The sequence below is a fragment of the Pavona decussata genome, unplaced genomic scaffold (genome assembly GCF_977016875.1).
Source record: "Pavona decussata unplaced genomic scaffold, jaPavDecu1.1 SCAFFOLD_330, whole genome shotgun sequence".
NCBI lineage: Eukaryota > Metazoa > Cnidaria > Anthozoa > Scleractinia > Agariciidae > Pavona > Pavona decussata.
Window position 1 is genome coordinate 641358 of NW_028145718.1, and position 19963 is coordinate 661320.

A 19963-nucleotide genomic window follows, 5' to 3' on the forward strand; every position below is an offset into this window, starting at 1 on the left:
AAAAGTTCGAACCTTAAGCTTTGCTGTTCAGTTCAAAAGCAAATATTGTCACTGCAATGTTAAATTGTCTAAAGCTTAAGCTCCAAATATGGGCAAGATTGTCGGGCGGTGTTCTGATTGGCTAAAACAGAAACGCCTTCCGACCCTGTACAACCTATGAAGTCATTAGTGAAGAAGGCGATAACCCAGGCTACCGTCCGAGTTTACTACGGGTGGTCCGGTAATAGACAAACTTGGACTGATTTAAAATTCTGAGATACCTCTTGACGGGTAAATGTAAGAGGAAAATATCTGAAGATTTCGTTTCTGTTCGGTCGTCTGAGGACGGCTTTATCTCATGTGAGATGAAGTTTAGTGTGCTTCTGATTCTATGCCTGGCGTGGTTATCCCAGGCGTCGCCAATTTCACGTAAGTACGCTTTTATTTTCAATATTTGTAGTTAAGATCAGAGATCGAACTCAAAACAAGTTGGTCGCCATTCATGGTGGCCATAATCGCGTTGGCTTTCACCTAAAGATTTGAGTCAACTTGTTTTGAGCTTTCGAATGGCTTATCGACGAACAAATGACTTTCTCAAAACCGCTGCTGTACTCGACAATAACACGGAGGAGTTCTTTATTCAATTAGTCGTGTTTATTGAAATCATTAAATATGCAACTTACCATAATCAAGAATAGAAGCTGATATAACATGACTCGGAAACTCTGAAGAGTTTTTTGTACGACTATTTTATTCTGTTTGGTTTAATTCATTGTTAATACTGGACACCGTATCGACCTATAAGGCAAGATAATCGACTTTAAAGCTTAACAGTTTTTGCTCAAAATCTCATCTTCAATATCCCTTAATGTAATTTAGTACTTCGATTTTAACAAACTCGAGTGAGAATCGTTATTATAATTAGTTGAAGGAGAGGTAGATCTTAACCGCAACTCAAGTAAAATTATTTAATGCTATACGCCAGGTAAAACAAAATGATGCATCATTTTTTTATTTTCAGTTATCTCAGCCTATTTTCTCGCAAAACAAGTTCATTATAATCCCGTCACCTAAAGCAAAGCTCATCGGTTTTGCTAAATAATAACTTCGTGGAGGCATGAAAGATTAGAAACCGAGAAAGACAGAAGTGAATCAAATATGATTTCATTTTATCGCACTTCCTCTTTGATTTAATTAACTGACTGATGACACCTGACAAAGCATAGCATTAATCTGCAACCTTTGATCTGCATCTCCATGGGTCAACGTTTCTGAAACGCTCGGATGGTACCTTACTAGAATTTCCTTTCATTATTCCTCCTTCTTTATACAGTTCAAAATATAGTCTCTCCCTCTGTTACTGAATTTCATTTTTGCTCCAGAATAGCCACTCTAAAGAACATGTTTGCGTGTCTAGGAAACTATTGTTACCTTCCCATATTCGTATCCACATTTTTCTATCATCATTTAACCGTGCCTTTCTATGTTAGAACTGTCATTCCAAACTTAGAACTGTCTAATGTGGGATTAAAATATTTATAGTGAATAAGTGGAAGTAAGCTAAATAATTACTAATTTTAAATGGATTTCCTTTTTAATAACCTGGTAAAGCTTTCAAACACTTCAAACACTCTCTTCACTAAGAGTGTACTTGGGCCTGCCGGCCAAGCAAAGACAGGTTTGATTTTAGGCCTCCGGTATACCCTGAAAACTTGCATGTAACTTAAATTATGTGCGTTTAAATTCCATCAGATATTCGCTATATGAGAGAAAGTTTACTTTCCAGTTTATAACTTGAACAAGATGGAGAAGTCGTTCGTAACAACCAGAACGACGTTTCTGAATAAGGATCAAATGTGTCTTTCAGGGGTAAAACCTTCCCTGCACCTATTGGGCTGATTTTACTAGTTGTTAGTATCCGGCCATTTTTGTCCGGGTTTGTTATATGAGAGACAAATAGTACGATGGCTAGCACGATCTGCATTTAACTCTGGTATAATTTCAGGGGGATAAGGCAAACAAACTGAAGTATTCCTAGTCTATCACACTGATAACCCCTTGATCTCTTCAGGTTGTCCTCACGGATCACTGGTACATGTTCATTCACATGAATAGGTTGCGAAACAGTGTGGAAAAAAGCGCGATGGTAGATAACAGGAATAAAATAATGCCTCGACCACGGCTCGTTCGATTAATATTTCTCAGGAAAAAAATATACTACGAATGCCATAATTGGCCGGAGTATTCATACTAGAACACCGGAAAACAGACAGCCTAAAAAAGCTTGGACGCCAAAATCTATTGTTACTATTATTATGTTAACTGCACTAAAAAAATGAAGGACCGTGGATATCCTGTCGCTTAAACAAAGAGGATGCTGGACTTTCACTCCAAGCATTCATTATAAAGAACAACTTGCATCAGTAAAATTTGCAAGCTGTTGTTCTTGAAAATTGACCACCATCTTGAGATTTTTGTTGAATGACAACGCGCTATCAAAGTGAACAGAAACCATCATTAGGACCATGAAGCGGTTCAAAAATTTCATCATAATCATGGAACTGATCTATTCACAAAATCAGATTGGGAAAATATGTATTTATTTTAATTGGAGGAGTATCGTTGTTCTGTTGATGTCAAATTTCGAATCAGACTACGCTTTGGTAAACTATTAGATCACGATGACTGCGAGAGTTTCATTGCGTTTTGTCGAATAGCTTGGGAATACAATCAATGGAGCAAGTATATCAAATAAACAGTTTCCTGTTATTACAGAGTTATATCATTACAAATGAGGTTTATTAAGAAGTCTAATTTTTCGTCTACAGGGACAAGGGAGAAACGAGAAGCAGATGACCTAGAAGCCGACAAGGAAGGTAATTACTAAAACCTCTTGATTTGAATTGAGTAGACAGCCCAACCTCACCCTCCTCGAATGCCAACAGTTGTTGATCATTAAATTTTGTTGACTTTCTTTACAGTTAGAACAATAATTTCTGCTATAGTTGACGCAATATTGGATGGAGACAAAACTCGTCGTTCGGAGATACCAGGTAAAAATGTTTATTTCCTATTCTCCAATATCATGAGCCATCATAATAATTTCTCGTTCGCTCCGTTCCTTCAAGGTTCAAACTTTAGCAGCGCCTCAAGATATTTAAAAACTTCTAACTTTCAAGGCGAGTAAAGACTTACCGTGTGGCAATTGATGAAGCGACCATGGCATTCTATAAATTGTGTACAAGGCGCTCAAATCACCATTTTCGAAAAGAAGAGCTTGAAGAAGAGTTGTTACAATGTTAGCCATTTTTTAAGTAAAGGGGTTTGTTATGTAGCTTAAGTTGGGTAGACGCACTTAATGTCTTAAGAAATATCATTTTATTTCTCTAATAGCCCTCTCATGCTTGCATTTTTTTTTAAAAAAAAAAAGGTAATTAAACTGATCAATTTTAGAGATATTACTTGCTTTTTCAAACGTGAGCGATTTCATTGTTGTTCTAGATGACGAGGAAAAAGAAGAAACAAACCCGTCCAACACAGTGAGCAATTTCATTCCTGATACAAGTAAAGAAGAATCTTCAAATGAATATAGCGACAAGAATGATCAAGTCCTTACGAAGAAAAGACGAAGTTTTATTCCAGTAGAAAGCAATTTAAAAGAAGTTGTAGTTTCAGAAGCTAAACACAAGAGAGCAGAAGGAAATAAAGAACCAGAGACTGAGAAAAATGAACAATCTGGCGATGCACCTTCCGTAACTTCAGGAGACTCCGAAGATTCTAATAACGAGAAAGCCTCGGACAAAACTGAACAACCTGAAGAAAGTGGGGAGTCAGGTATCGATGGATACTTAATCTTAAATTCAATTTTCATGCCCCCATTTCATTGAAATGATAAATTGTCTCATGCTTTTTGTTCGGTTATGAAAATTGAACAATATTTTCTCTTATTATATGGCTGGCTCCGCGAGCGGGCAAGATGAGTCAAATCCTGCACTATGATTGGCTACCCGAGCGGGCAAGATGGAGCTATCTTGCCCGCTCGAGATTACCCGTTGCCCGTCCGCTTGGCATCGAAAGTTTAATCCCAACAACAATGCAATCTTTTCTTCGATTTTCTCGTTGTTTTTGGGGAAAACGCTCACTAAAAAGTTCGGTAAACTTTCTCAACATTTACCTAAAGGAAAGGAAAGAGAATGGAATCGTCCTGGTGTAGTGAAAATTTTGTTTCAGCTACAATGAATGTGAGTTGAATCGGTGAGTTGCTCTGCGTGTAGTAATTTTAGATAGAGTTGATTTTGTAAAACTTATTGTCTCAAGTCGAGTGCCAAATTAATAAGTTCTCTAGGTTTGAAATGACTGTATTTAAATCATAGCGTAGTGGAAGTTACGTTAAGTGTTTAGAACAATTCAGAAAAGTATTTTTTTCAAGTTCGCCGAAGAAGCTCACGTTTTTAATTTAGCCGCGTCTTGCCTGTTGTAAACAACAAAATCTTGTCAAAGTTTCGCCCAGTTTTCTGATTCACCCTTTTTTTTTCGGCTTATGTTGGCATATAATCTCAAAATCTATTGTTTCATTCAAGAATTAATGATTGGAAGCCGAAAACTGTGTAAAAATCCTGAAAATGTTTATTATTTAAGCCACCGCGCGATCGGCTGAAAATGGCGAGTTTGCCGGATTCTTTTCAAATCTTCCCGCTCTTGCGAGAATCTAAATTTTTCGTTCTCAATAATTGTATACTCCCTTTAAACCATTATAAAGTTAGAGCCCTAAGATAATTTAGGATTCCTTGTTTTCCACGATTACATGCTAATCCAAAAATGCACTGAAAATAAATCTTGCACCGGCCGGCTATGAAGAATTTCTTTCCGAGTAGAGCAGTTTCATGCCGTGTTTTGTTTTGTTGTTGTAGTTTTAACTTGATGCTAAAGCCATATAATAAATCCTTTATTGACCAAGCTTGTTCGGTCAAGATGGCTGGATATTGGCGTCGTTCGTCTCGGTCCATAAAAACGCAAAAAAAGAACTTGGCCAATATCCAGCCATCTTGACCTCACGCTTGGTCAATAACGCATATTTATTTACGCCACCGCGCGATCGGCTGAAAATGGCGAGTTTGCCGGATTCTTTTCAAATCTTCCCGCTCTTGCGAGAATCTAAATTTTTCGTTCTCAATAATTGTATACTCCCTTTAAACCATTATAAAGTTAGAGCCCTAAGATAATTTAGGATTCCTTGTTTTCCACGATTACATGCTAATCCAAAAATGCACTGAAAATAAATCTTGCACCGGCCGGCTATGAAGAATTTCTTTCCGAGTAGAGCAGTTTCATGCCGTGTTTTGTTTTGTTGTTGTAGTTTTAACTTGATGCTAAAGCCATATAATAAATCCTTTATTGACCAAGCTTGTTCGGTCAAGATGGCTGGATATTGGCGTCGTTCGTCTCGGTCCATAAAAACGCAAAAAAAGAACTTGGCCAATATCCAGCCATCTTGACCTCACGCTTGGTCAATAACGCATATTTATTTACGCCACCGCGCGATCGGCTGAAAATGGCGAGTTTGCCGGATTCTTTTCAAATCTTCCCGCTCTTGCGAGAATCTAAATTTTTCGTTCTCAATAATTGTATACTCCCTTTAAACCATTATAAAGTTAGAGCCCTAAGATAATTTAGGATCCCTTGTTTTCCACGATTACATGCTAATCCAAAAATGCACTGAAAATAAATCTTGCACCGGCCGGCTATGAGGAATTTCTTTCCGAGCAGAGCAGTTTCATCAGTCCTGTTTTGTTTTGTTGTTGTGGTTTTAACTTGAACGTAAAGCCATATAATAAATCCTTTATTGACCAAGCTTGTTCGGTCAAGATGGCTGGATATTGGCGTCGTTCGTCTCGGTCCATAAAAACGCAAAAAAAGAACTTGGCCAATATCCAGCCATCTTGACCTCACGCTTGGTCAATAACGCATATTTATTTACGCCACCGCGCGATCGGCTGAAAATGGCGAGTTTGCCGGATTCTTTTCAAATCTTCCCGCTCTTGCGAGAATCTAAATTTTTCGTTCTCAATAATTGTATACTCCCTTTAAACCATTATAAAGTTAGAGCCCTAAGATAATTTAGGATCCCTTGTTTTCCACGATTACATGCTAATCCAAAAATGCACTGAAAATAAATCTTGCACCGGCCGGCTATGAGGAATTTCTTTCCGAGCAGAGCAGTTTCATCAGTCCTGTTTTGTTTTGTTGTTGTGGTTTTAACTTGAACGTAAAGCCATATAATAAATCCTTTATTGACCAAGCTTGTTCGGTCAAGATGGCTGGATATTGGCCTCGTTCTTTTTTTGCGTTTCATGGACCTCGACTTCGCCTCGGTCCATAAAAACGCAAAAAAAGAACTTGGCCAATATCCAGCCATCTTGACCTCACGCTTGGTCAATAACGCATATTTACTTGTATTTTAGGACTAGGGGCATCGTTACCACCTGATCTCTAACTTTTTTACGAGCCACTTCCGTCCCTTCGTCTGAAAATAGCTAGTGGATTGCCATCCAAACTATTGCGAATTTGAACCATTCGTGTACATGTAAAATACAGAAAGCGTAGCTCTGCTTGCCTTCTCCATGGGTAAAAAGTAGCGTCCAAGTTTTTGGTATTAATTCATCAACAAGGCTGTATACAGTCACGTGGTTAATGTCGAATGCTTGATTGGCGAGCCTTGCGCGTTATTCGCGCTCACTGACAGCGCTAAGAAACTTGTTTTGTAGGGTAACATGTTAACCAACTGAAACAATCATCATAAGAGTTGGTGTATACAGTAGACTTTTTTAACAGAATTTAAATGTATATTGTATTTGTATATTCACTTGTTGCTTCCTTTCAGAAAATTCCAAGAGAAGTGACATTCCAAGAATATTTAAGCCAGAGGATGACGAGTCGTCAGAGAAGACGGAAACTCCTCAATCAGCAGACTCAAGTCAATCCTCTGACGCACCTTCCAGTGGTTCTGGAGAGAGCAGCACGTCATTTGATGATAAGAAGAAAACTGCTGAGTCAGAAGATGAGTCATCAGGAGAAGCGGTCAAGAGAAATGTTATCCCAACAGAAGTATTTGAGGAAGGTAATGCATATATCTATCTATATTCTAAGTCAATTCAGTCAGATTTTCGGGTACAAATGTGTTAAAAGATAACAGCGAAAACACTGGGATACTAATTTTACGGACCTTAATGTCCTCCTTTTATATAAAATCGTGGACGCTTTAAACAATTTTATGAAATGAAGTAACCGCAAAAATGAGTGAAAATAAGGTAATAACCAAGCGAGAAATTCAAACACATGGCAGGTAAGAAACTGGTCACAAAATTAACAATTTGTGGAACTACTTGACAAACATTTATGACGTAGGCACCTAACAAACATATTGAAAATTATTGATACATCAGCTTCATCAATTCAAAATTGGAAAAGGAAATTAGCGTTAAAATCGAAAGACGTTTCGACGTCCTCGTGGCATACTTTCTTTATTTCGAAAACGCACAACCACTCTAGACAAAATCTCCAATATCAGTAATGTGAGGTAATCATGTAAGATAATCTAAGGTAAATAATGTCGTTACGACGTCAAAACTTCACTTCAAATTGCAGCTAATTTGTCTTTTGAAAATCAACCAATCTTTATTTGCCTATAAAGATATTTTGTATGTTTACAATGATACAGTCTATAATAATTATTCTTTACGGAGCAAGAGCTCTCAACAAACCCTTGTGGGCTTAACGGGAAGAGCCCCTATTACAATATTAATTTATGCTACATTATTTATAATACATAATTCATGTCTGTATTTTAAGGCGAAGACAGTACATTTTTTTTGCTATTTCACAACTAATCAATTTTATGTACTAGTGTAATGACTGTTGTGAATTGAATTGGCGCTTTTGTATTTCTAAAAGGATGCTAACAATTCACAATGACTTAATAGTACTTCTGTCTCAAAAATAATTGGCATGATAAAAACCAAACCCAAGACTCATAACGATAGCTACAAGTTGGTCCTTTATATATTATTTATTTATTGACTTATTTATTGTTACTTCTTTTTTTTTCCATTTCCTCAGAACGTGCCAGTGAAGATGATGAAGACGATGATGACATGGATGGGTCTGGTTCGACATCAGAATCTGGGGACGCAGGAGATTCAGAAGAAACTGAAGACTCTAGCCAAGGAGAATCAGACGGGAACAAGCCCAAGAGTTCCACCAAAAAATCCGATGATTCTGAGGATTCTGGAAAGGAACCTAAAGATACCAAAATCGCGAAGGTCGCTTCGGATTCTGATGACGCAAGTTCGGCATCCGGTGAATCAGGCGAGTCTGGCTATTCGGATGAATCAGGTGAATCAGGAGAATCTGGTGAGTCCGGTTTTTCCGGTGAATCTGGTGATGCTGATGAATCAGGGGAGTCTGGGGAGAGTGCAGATGGCGAGTCTGATATGGTGAAGAGAAATCAAATACCAAAAGAAGAGAAAGGTAAGCGGATTGTCATAATTTTGTAGAAAATGGAATCTTGAGAATTCACACCTTAAGGAAAAACACTGAACATGTTTTAACGGGGACATGATAAGATAGACTGTGCAAAAATTTCTTCCTTGGTTCATTAAGCAAGGAGCTCGAGTTAAGTAGGACTGTTGTTATCTTCTGTTAATGGTGTAGGACAAAGAATGCAAACGTATATAAACCTACATTTTAACCGATTCTTGGAAAATCCATTGATTTGGAAGAGCGTCTAGCTATGATGTCTTTTTTTTTCTTGTTTCTATTTTCGTATTTGTCAAAGCTGATATATTGTCTATTATTTATTATTACTTAAGATACAGGAAATAATCTTGTAAGTAATAAAAGCAAAGAAATGTTAAGTAGAAAGGAGAAATATTACCTCAGAAGGTTAATTTACATGAAGATGCTAATCTCGATTTTTTAACTGTCTGTAAAGAGGTTAAATTTGTTAAAATGGATTCTGCTTTGATATCTGCTATCCTACCCTGAATATACAAACTGCTTGACCATTCTTATGTTTGAGTCGCATAGCACCCATGTAATGAGATAGAAATGGAATGAAATTATTTTTTGAGTGCTAAAGTGAGGACTATTGTCCTTTTGGTTTCCCAGGCTTGCTGCCCTGTGAAGGAAACTTGTTTTGCCCAGGTCAAAGAAAAAGCTTTGGTATCGAACCCAAGGCCTCTGAATTAGATCAATATCGTTCTAACTTCCTGAGTTACCAGGTAAGCTGGGAGCTGGTACCTTAATTTTCACGACTTCCTTCGACATCGGTAAACCAAATTTTCTTCACAGGGCAGCAAGCCCGGTGAACTATGAGAACAGCAGTCCTCACTTAAGCACTCAAAAATAATTTCATTCCATTTAATTTCTATCGCATTACTTGACTATCCAGTCAAGTAATTTTCAAAGCAGTATTCTCAACGATGGTATATGAATTTATAGAGTGCCAGCGGTTTAAATAAGTGATTTGTGACAGTGAAAGCCGCAGTGCATGATACAAGGCTGTTCTCTAGTTGAAAGCCTCTATGGGCAACTAATTTTACATAAATGGTCTTATAGACAGCGTTGAAAAAGAAGTTACAGACGACAGTAGTGCTTCTGGTGAGGAGAGCGAGGAATCAAGCGCGTCAGGAGAATCTGGAGACTGGGGAGAGAGCGGGGCATCTGGGACATCCGGTGAATCCGGGGATTTTGAAGCGTCCGGTGAGTCCGGTAATTCTGAGGAGTCTGGCGAATCCGGTGATTTTGATGAGTCTGGTGAATCGGGGGACTTTGAGGAGTCGGGTGAATCTGGGGACTCGGAAATTAGCAAGCGGGATGAAATTCCGAAAGAGAAAGGTTAGTACAGGTCGGATGTCTTACTTTATCATTATTGCTTAATTTTAAATACAAAACATTTTAAACCTTCGAACTATAGAAATCTACTGGTGACCTACATGACCTAACCTAATCCTCTCCACTTCGGTAGGACCATAAAGATCGGAAAAGTTCTATGACAGTCCTAGCATGTGATTGACTGCTAAAAGCTTGAGAGGTTAACTTCAAAATAATCTGAATGATCCCTTTTCCAGTTGCAAAATTAACAGTATCTAACAACAATTTTTTATCAGACGAAATATTTTTCAATGATCCTTTGCTCTGAAAAAGAACCTTGCGAACATATTTTCTTCTCCATAACGAAAAGGGGGGAAATCGCACAACACAATAGTCGAAATGTGATAATGATAATGAGACTGTGATGTTAGTGCAGCCAGGATTAATCTTGTTTTCAATGACTCACCAAAAGCAATAACTGACAGATGTCGACGTTGACATAAACAACATGCTGGGCCATTCATTTAGTTAAATGGTTGTCCATTTCTAACAGTTCGTCGTTGTTGATAATGAAGAATGTAACAATCTTCTCGGATTTTTTAAATGGCAACTTGGTAACAAGATTGCCACCCTTACCCTGGTATGCAAACTTTTGAATAGCACTACAGTCTTACCCCTGTTCATTTGTTATAACATAAGGAGACGAAACGAATGCTAACTCGTTGTACATGTTTTGATTTCAGAAACGAAAGAAACCAATCAATCCAGTGCGTCTGGCAGTTCTGAAGATGCCGCTGAATCAGGAGCATCCGAGGAATCAGGGAAAGTCGAAGATTCGGGTGAATCAGGGGAATCTGGAGACTTTGAATCTTCTGGTGTATCAGGAGAGTCTGGGGAGTCTGGGGATTTTGAGAATTCCGGTGCCTCCGGAGAATCGGGAGAGTCCGGGTATTACGAGGATTCTGGTGACAGCGCCGAATCTGGTGAAGAAAGCGATGGTTCTTTGTCAAAAAGGAGTGAGATACCAACAGAAAGGGAAAATGGTAATAACACTTGTAGATAGATATTCTCACTTGTATTTATCTAAAGGCCAACATTTAATCCACTGACCCATGCCAAAGATACTGTACTTCACATTTTTTTAACGATAAAGTTTAATATAGCAGTGATACTTGTTTGACGAAAACGTCAACAGCTGTTGTCTTTCATCACTCTCTTGTTGTTAGTTAATCTCGATCATGATCGGCACGCCCTTTTGTTTTTTTTGATAAATTACGACATCTGGGTATACACTGTAAAATAGATGAAAAGAAATTTGGAATTCGACTTTCCAACATGACGATTGAAAAATTGCAAATTCTTTAAAGATTAAATTATCAAAAATAAATCCATTCATATAAGTTTGTGGGTTATGACTCTAAATCACAGCTCCTGAAGAAATTTCAAAGGTGTCAGATGCATCCTCTGGAAATGACCTGTTGGAACAAAGAAAACAGTCTGGTGAATCTGCAGATGACACTCAATCCGACCAAACAGAGGGAGATAAAGCTAAAAAGCAACCAGTGGAGACCACACAGACTGATAAGTTAGAGACAGTTAACGAGTCTGACCAATCGGGTGACGACTCTGGAGAGTCAGGGGAGAGTGGTGAGAGTGGGGAATCAGGCGAATCTGGGGAAAGCCAAGTTACAAAGAGGGATGAAATTGCAAGAGACGATGATAAAGAAGTTAAAGGTAGGATCAAAGATGTGTTCGGACCAGAAAAGGCTCATAAATACACTTTACATTGTATTAAGACCAATTTATCTAAGAAAAGATAACAGCTTTACCCTTTATTTCACTGTAAAGTTCCCCTGCGAATAAAGCCTGCCAAAACTTTTGGTTTTTCTCTCTCCATACGCAACCCATTGCAGAGTTCACCGTCACAGGTATCATATCATATTTTTAATCATTGACGTATATGAATAATGTAAGTTTTTACACAAACCTGACTTCCGTGATATTCCGGCCTGCGTAAAAGGATCTCTTATTTAGATAAGGCAACTTCTTTTTCAGACGCAAGTGCTTCTGGGGAGCCTGACAGAAGAGCCTCAGAAGAGAGTTCAGGAGGAAGTGGAGCTTCCGGAGAATCAGGCGCGTCTGGCGAATCCGGGGAGTCAGGGGAATCCGGTGAATCAGGAGAGTCGGGTGAATCCGGCGAATCAGGCGAGTCTGGTGAAGGAGAGTTATCAAAGAGAAGTAAGATACCACAAGAAAAGAAGCAAAAAGGTAAAGCCAGCAAAAAAAAAAAAAGTGAAAATAGAGCATACACTAAAGAAAAACTGAAGTCCTAATCACTGACCCTCTCTCAACTGGTCTGGTCCTTTTGCTCATGTCTAACTCAGTGATACCATAAATCACCATGATGTGAATAAATGAAGACAGCGTTGAACATTGCACCATGACGCGTTTTCACTCTCGAAGCAAGTTTCCTATGGTGCAGATGAAAACTTCAAGTGCTAAACCTGAGTGAGCCTAAAAATACTGATTTATCTGCTGTTTCCTGTGCCACCTATTGTAATACGCAACTGATCGTGATTAGCCTTGTATAAACTTTTAGTTGTTAACTGTTATACCAGATATGCGTTCCTAAGCTAATGCACGAAATGAGCAAGAAAGCACATCTTTTGAAAGAAAGGGGACAAGATTGATTATCTTTGGTCTCCTCCAACCTTCTAGTGTCTATTCGAATTCTTAACCACTAGTGGGGAGTAATTGAGTAGCTGAAGACCACGAGATGACATTTGCCCCAAAGTTCGATATACTTGAATATATTTTTCCTTTGTCGTTGAATAATCTTTCTCATAGTGCATCTTGTATTAAAATGTTCCTGCAGCCTGTTCTGTTCGGTCCATTGCACCTTTAGGAGAGCTGGGATTGGCCAGACATGATCTCATTATTTTCCCTATGAATTATCATAAGAAAACTGCTCTATTATTTTGCTTTATCCTTCTTCACATAAAGATTCCCAACAGTCGGATGTTTCAAGAAGCCCTGACGTAAGCGGTGGATCTAGTGGAAGTGGCGAATCTGATGAAAGTGGGGAATCTGGTGAGAGTGGTGCATCCATAGAATCTGGCGAGAGCGGAGAATCTGGTGAAAGCGGAGAGTCTGGGGAGAGTGGTGAATCAGGCGAAAGCGGAGAGTCTGGGGAAAGTGGTGAATCGGGCGAAAGCGGAGAGTCTGGGGAGAGTGGTGAATCAGGCGAAAGCGGAGAGTCTGGGGAGAGTGGTGAATCTGGTGAAAGCGGAGAGTCTGGGGAGAGTGGTGAATCAGGTGAAAGCGGAGAATCTGCAGAGAGTGGTGAAGCAGAAGATGCAGCAATTTCCAGAAGAAACGAGATACCTCAGGAACAATACGGTTTGTGAAAGAAGTTTCAATCTATTCAAAAGAGGGTTGAAGTGAGGCTACATCTGCCAAAAAATAAATTGTTTTAACAGGAAATGAAACTGAAGTTTAACAAAATATATAGAATCGTATGATGTCTCTGTTATTCGAGAGAAATCCAGTTTGCGGCATTTGTTTTCGATCTTCGCTTGTTCCGAGTAGTTATTTTCTCACTGAATTTTTCTCGGTGGAACTCGTATTTTGGTGAAAATTACCAAAATTGCAAACTTGAAAAATTAGAATAAGATCATCAGTATACATTCACAGGCAAAATCTTTTCCACGACTGACAATGAACACTGATGATTTCTGGCCATTATATTCCGTTATATCGTCATTCCCGTGTGCTTTTGTCTAATCAAGGTTCGAAATAACTCAGTTAAACTTTAGTAACATTAATTTATAAGCTCAAATAGTTTATTACTTTAGGCTTCCTCGCCAGTTTTACCTCATATTTTTTTAGTTCTTTGTTTCTTTGTAATATTTTGTAAATTTTGTAATATCTACAATACGGTGTACATACTTTCATGTATTCTGTGATTTTTTCAATATATAGAAAATGATTTTTCCTGTCAGTATCACAATTAGTTAAATAACAATGTTAGTTTTTTAATCACCGCTATTGTTGTATATGTTAGCGCTGGCAAATTAAAAGACAAAATGCCTTGAACGAACCAATTACTCATTTGTCTTTTCCATTCTGTATTGTAGCCGTGGAAGTGTACGAAAATCCAGAAGATTCTGAAGAATCTGGCGTAAGCGGAGAAAGTGGTGCGAGCGGAGAAAGCGATGAAACTGGTGAAAGTGGCGAGAGCGGCGAGAGCGGAGAGAGTGGTGAGAGTGGCGAGAGCGCAGAAAGTGGTGTGAGCGGAGAGAGTGGTGAAAGTGGCGAGAGCGGAGAAAGTGGAGAGTCTGGTGATTCAGAGACATCAGGCGAGTCCGGAGAAGGAGACATTGCCAAACGAAGTGAGATACCACAGGATGAACCAGGTATAAGCGTATAGTGACACAGCTGAGTGCATGTTAGTGTGCTGAAGAGAGCTACAGACTCCGAAAAGGATTTTTCGGCTCGCAAGAACAAAAAAAAAAATAAATAAAAAGATATTTGACTTCGGCGACGATGTTCTAACCTACTGCACTGCGAGGCCAGCAGATCGTTGAAATCTGGGTATTGTAATCTCGCCGAGCTCCTTCCCAGTTGACAGACCTTAAAAGCAGTTCGAAATTTGCTTCGCGTTTTCGTTCATCTTGTGCGACCATGCAGATGTGCGTATTTCAACAGAAAACTGATAGTGTTTTCATAGATTACTTAGTTACCTGGACCGCATCAACTCTTGTTATTGCTTTGTTTCTTTTTGGCTCTGTTCTTGTGTTTTAACCTTGCTAACTAAAGTTATCTAATAAAAATGCTTAAGGGTAAAACTGCAACTGAATAATGTTCTCGCACCGTCCAGGGAGAGCGGTAATATTATTGTTGATCTCAGCTGATAGCACTCCATGGTATTTCGTTATGGATATAACGTCTACAATAAAGTTTCTAATAGCTAAACAGCCCTTCTCGTTTATACCTCTGACACTCTAGAATCAAAAGATTCTTCTGCATCCGGGGAGTCTGGAGAAAGTGGAGAAAGTGGAGAAAGTGGTGAGTCTGGAGAAAGTGGTGAATCGGGCGAGTCCGGAGAAACCGAGTACAAGCGAGCCTCTGTCCCGAACGAGGAAGATGATGAATATGAGAACGTAGATTTGGGTCTGGAGAGTGATGACAAAGGTGAAGACTCTTCTGACGGTGACCGAGAGGGAAGCACTGAACAAAGAGCTAGCACAAGAGGCAAAGTTATCACAGACACTATGGATGACATAGCACAGGCGGCTTTGGGTAAAAAGATCGAAAAAAAGTCGGACATTATTCACAGCTTGCCAACAAATTCCGAAGATTCCTCGAGCGGTGAGCAAGGATCGACAGCGCCTTCTAGTAAGGCGGCTGTTAAACAAAGGAACGGTGCAGCACTGAAAAATTTATTTACTGCCCTCGCTGATGGCCAAACATCCACCACTGGGTCTGGAGAAGAGGATATTGTTAAAGAAAATCAAAATCCTGAAAGTTCAAAGGATGATAACCAGGTAAGTATACACTCCTTCAAGTAATTTCACTGTTATTGTTTTTAAAGCATTTTTAAACAAAAGAGAAATAATAAATTTGGAGACCATGGGTGATGATTATGAGCTCTGGAGAAAAGTAGCAAGAGGAGTTAGACTTCCTTTTTGTGTTTATTTCCAGATTCTAAGTCAGAAACAAAGGATCAATTAAGTTACAGTCTAACAAAATTTCTGAACTCCAAGAAATAAGAAAAACTAAAGCACTTGAAACGGAAAGGTTGTATGATGCATACGCTTATCTTGTCTTAGGAGACAGAGGGCAAACCTGAAATCAAGAGCGCTTTGGACCAGATCTGGACTCAGGGTAAAGGAAATTTGTTAATTAGTTCAACAGAAAACGTTTTAATGACATTAAACAAAGGTTTGATAAGCTTTACTGAAAATAAAGAAACATCATTTTAGTTGAGTTTGTCGATCCACGGGTTGCACTTTTCCACTCTATTGACGATATAAGGCGGGCAGAGGGAGGGGTCACTTCAACCTATCTAGACCGGGCTGTTATTCGTCTTCTTGGGCAGGGGGGCAGGGGGCGCTAACCCCCTCACCTCCCCCCTCCATAACTCCGAGACTACACAAACTATGGCAATGAAATTTGGAGGATAAATAGGTCCCCCCAAAGATGTTTCCTTTGAGATCGGCAGTGAGAAGTAATGAGGTCCAGGATGTGGTAGTTACGTCACGATCACCAAATGGCGGCCATCTTGGATTTACTTAAACAAAAAGTATTCAAAACCAATAAAGGGGCATTAATATGAGCTTAAACATAAAATTACAAGAAGAAAAGTAATTTTCTTTACTCTAAAAAAGATTTTCTATTTTCTGAGAAAAAAGCCTGTCAAAAATTGGTTTTCGTGGTATTATCAAAGTTAATGAACACTTAAAAATCCCACATCAAATTGTTCCCAAATATATTTCTGAAAAAGTTACAAAAGTCCATATTGTTTTCTCAAATATTAAAAATGTAATTCAGGTTTAAAGTCGCGGCGAGAAAAATCCGCCCCCCCCCCCCGTCTCCCCCAACCTTCCCCAGTCTACAGAGGGTTAAAGTGTAAATATCTTAAAAGCATCCGATGTAGTAAGAGCACAGCATGCTATGTCTAGTTCTTCGCTTACTATTTTAAAAATTGTCAGTTGTATTCTCAGAATTTTCGTATTTTGAGTATCACGTTACTAATCAATTATTGTATTAAATTTGAAGATGATAGTACAGCCTCCGATGTGGACACAGCTAAGTCCAACCAAAAAGAAAAAGAAGAACTTACAGAGGTAAGGAGACACTATCAGAACAAAACCAGCTATTGATGCCCGAATCTTACCGTTCATTTCTCGGCATTGTAATCCCCTTTGCTTTTTAGAAATCTCACTCGTGGAGGTAGAATTTGAGTCTCGCAAGAATTGTATGAAATCCTCGTCCTGGCCAGTAAGCATTCAAATGAAAGCTATTTAGCATTACTTTGAGGTAAAGCAGTTCGATTCGGTCTTTTCCCTTCATTTTCTACGTTTTTTTTTTGCATTAAGCAAATTTTATTGAGTTTAGAACGTGTGCGTTCTTTGACAACTTGCAACCGAAACGTTAACTCAGTAACGAATTCTTTCCAACCTTAGTTCTACATATACATTTCTTTGGTCGTGTTTTGGTAACTTACACTGAACAGGTTTTTCAGTTTCTTAAAGACTTTTTCTTTTAAATTCACAGCTTGCCGACACTTTGAAGAATTCTCTTCCTTCAGAAAATGAGAAGCAGGCAACTAGTGAAGTTGATAAAGGTAAGTGCCATTGTAGTTGTAGACTACAACTGTTTTTGGGACACCCCATCAAATAATGCTTCCCGCGAAGGAATGTTTTAAGGAGCTTTTCCCCGCTTCTATTCTTATTTCCAGTATTAAACAACGTTAATTTCTTCCAAATGTAAGACACGCCCGCCTAGTGATATTAATGATACTAGCTGCGTGCCAGTCCAAGATATTTACATTTTCAGTAACAAGACTGAATTTGAAGAAATGGGCTTTTCTTTTCGTTTGAATTCTTGCAGTCTTCTTAGACGTGGCTCACACCAGCGACATGACGACATAACAACATGAACATAACGTTCACGAAAAGATCAGCTTTTTTTTATGGCGTTATGCTTATGTTATTATGTTTCTACTACGTCGTTATGTTGAGTTGTTCACAACGACATGAGTTCATTTGTGCGTATGCGTGATCTCGCACTTGTGTCGTAATACCGGGAGTACATTATATATGAACCAGGCTTAATTTGATACCAAAAAATATAGCTAGCTAATAACCATCAACAAATGCATTACAGGTTAGTTATGCCGAGTTGTTACGATTGTACTCCATGTGGGAAAACTGAACTGTATACACTCAAGTGACAAAACAAGACAAAAAGTCTTTTGCATCGGGAGAAAAGTACAAGCATGCTTACACTCTCTATGCACTGATACCGGCTTCAGATTTTTCATTTCAAAAATAAGGTTTCGGATGACGAGTAAGAAACACTGTGAAATTCAACAATGTAAACACTTTGGTCCGCTACCCAGAAAGCCAATGGATCATTATGAGTGATGGTTCCTGGCAAGTCGGCAAAGACGTCGTCAGTTTTTGATGTGACTTTCCTGACTCAATTCCTTCTCTCATCAAAGAATGGAGCTAGCAAATTAGACTGTATGCAACTAAAACAAGTGAATTCGCTGCAAATTGTAACGATTTTCTTCACAGATGTTGAAGCACTGGAGGGGTACGCTGACGCCTTAACCGAGGTGGGCGGGTTAACTCCAGAACACCATCAAGCCATTGCCACTAAGCTAGCATTAGACCTGATGGAGGACCTCAACATAGATGAAAAGCAGAAATCAGATCTACTTGAAAAAGAAACTGCTTTTATTAAGGATGCAGAGATTGCATACGTTAGAAGTAAGTGCATCTTGATCACGGGCATAGTGGTTGATTGTGTAACAACTATTTACAGGCAATTACAAGTATGATGTTTCAAACACATTCTATTACCATCGGTCTTCCGTGTCAATGTACGGCTTTTCATTTATGAGAATTACCTCACACGACAATGTAAATGAAAAGTATATAAATGCCTTATGTTTTCGGTTCTTTTAACAGCGATTTGTGCCGGCACTGTCCAGCTACATTTTCCGAAATTGCACTGCACAGCCCTCAAATCCTGGAGAGAGATTCCTTTCCCTAAGATTTCCTACCACTAACTTGAGCTTACCCGTAATATTCGTACCTGGGGGATGTCAGGTTCACAATAAAACGTAACATGAAAAGTCTCTTTCCTCGTTACGTGCTCGTCTTCCCTCCTACCGTAAAATCTTTAAACTATTTTATTTTCTTTGACAGAGAAAATCACCGAGGTCAAGCAAGAAATGATTAAATTCGCCCAAGACCACCCTGGTGATAAAGAAAGAATTCGCGCTGAGGCAATAAAAAGACTGGAGGACATAGTGGAGAAACTTCCTCTCAAAAAATCGGTGATCGAGACACAAGAACATAAACTAAAGAAATCACCCATGTTACGACAGATTGTTGCCTCCACGGACAAGCGAGAGCTGAGAGAGAGAATCCGAAGAGCTCTTGCGGATTTTATAGCGGAGGACGTTGCGTAAACTCACGATAAAAGGCAAAGATACAAAAGGAAAATGGACACGACCGACTTATCTACTAGTCGATAAAATGTCATGTATACAAAGTGCCCTCCACATGCACACAAATCACATTTAGTTTAATATTGACATTAACTCAAATGTAACGCGTTTGTATAAACAAAGGATCTATAGCTAGTCCCATATAAGTTTACAAAATAGCATCCACCAACCATTCGGCCTCGCGATTGATTCTTGTGGATTACTGTTGATTTTCTTTGATTATATTTTAGCAGTTCAACAATCTGTGGGTTTTTCTCCCCCCCGGATTAAAGCTTTGACTCCTTAAATTATATTAATTGTTTTAAATGTTTGAGTTAGGTCTATTATAGACCTCCACCGCCACATGAAGAGCTCTAATCCGGGAAGTTTTGGTTGGTAAGGACAATGGACTAGGCCCGCTTTCCATTTGGCAGAGCTGGCCGGCCAGACTGACATTTTGCTAACGGAATGCAGAAATTTTAAAGGACTACTTACATGCCACCCTATCTAAGGACCTTTAAAAGTGGCACATACTATTTTCAGAATGTACCATTCATAAGGCGTCAAAGGCAGACCTTCAAAATGGCGCATTATATTTACAATGTCACCATGCTGGCTGGTGAGTTCTCACAAATGGAAAGTGGCCTAAGATAGGTCCGATGACGTCACTGCACTCGCAGCATAGCATGCAGGGAATTTAAAGACGTATAAAAAAGATTTGGAAAGATTACGTTTTCTTATAACACTTGTTTCAAAGTAACCAATGCTTAATAAGGAAGAAATTAGGAAAAGTAAGTTTACAGCTTTGTAGTAAGGCAAATTAAGAATAATGAAACGAAAATTGTAAATTTGATCCAACGATGAGTGTAAATAAATTTCTGTAAAACAACT

General features: G+C 38.8%; 1 protein-coding gene and 1 pseudogene across 1 annotated transcript; one reads left to right on the forward strand and one right to left on the reverse strand.

Moving 5' to 3' along the window:
• LOC146453453 (uncharacterized) overlaps nt 1-19963 on the reverse strand; it is a 315682-nt pseudogene that overhangs the window by 24850 nt on the left and 270869 nt on the right.
• On the forward strand, nt 209-19961 carry LOC146453455 (uncharacterized). Its single transcript, XM_085096606.1, has 18 exons — nt 209-408; nt 2808-2855; nt 2961-3032; nt 3481-3813; nt 6860-7096; nt 8095-8505; nt 9595-9873; nt 10593-10892; nt 11278-11583; nt 11905-12117; nt 12853-13248; nt 13986-14264; nt 14857-15395; nt 15681-15735; nt 16630-16697; nt 17128-17197; nt 18153-18347; nt 18789-19961. Exons 1-18 carry the CDS (start codon nt 345-347, stop codon nt 19052-19054), a joined length of 4131 nt encoding a protein of 1376 aa, XP_084952732.1. The 5' UTR covers nt 209-344; the 3' UTR covers nt 19055-19961.

Excerpts from the sequence above, each read along its gene's own strand:
- LOC146453455 (XM_085096606.1), top strand. The coding sequence starts at position 345 with ATGAAGTTTAGTGTGCTTCTGATTCTATGCCTGGCGTGGTTATCCCAG. Across the intron at positions 11,584-11,904 it reads CGATGATAAAGAAGTTAAAG|ACGCAAGTGCTTCTGGGGAG; the intron begins GTAGGATCAAAG and ends CTTCTTTTTCAG. Across the intron at positions 15,396-15,680 it reads GTTCAAAGGATGATAACCAG|GAGACAGAGGGCAAACCTGA; the intron begins GTAAGTATACAC and ends ATCTTGTCTTAG.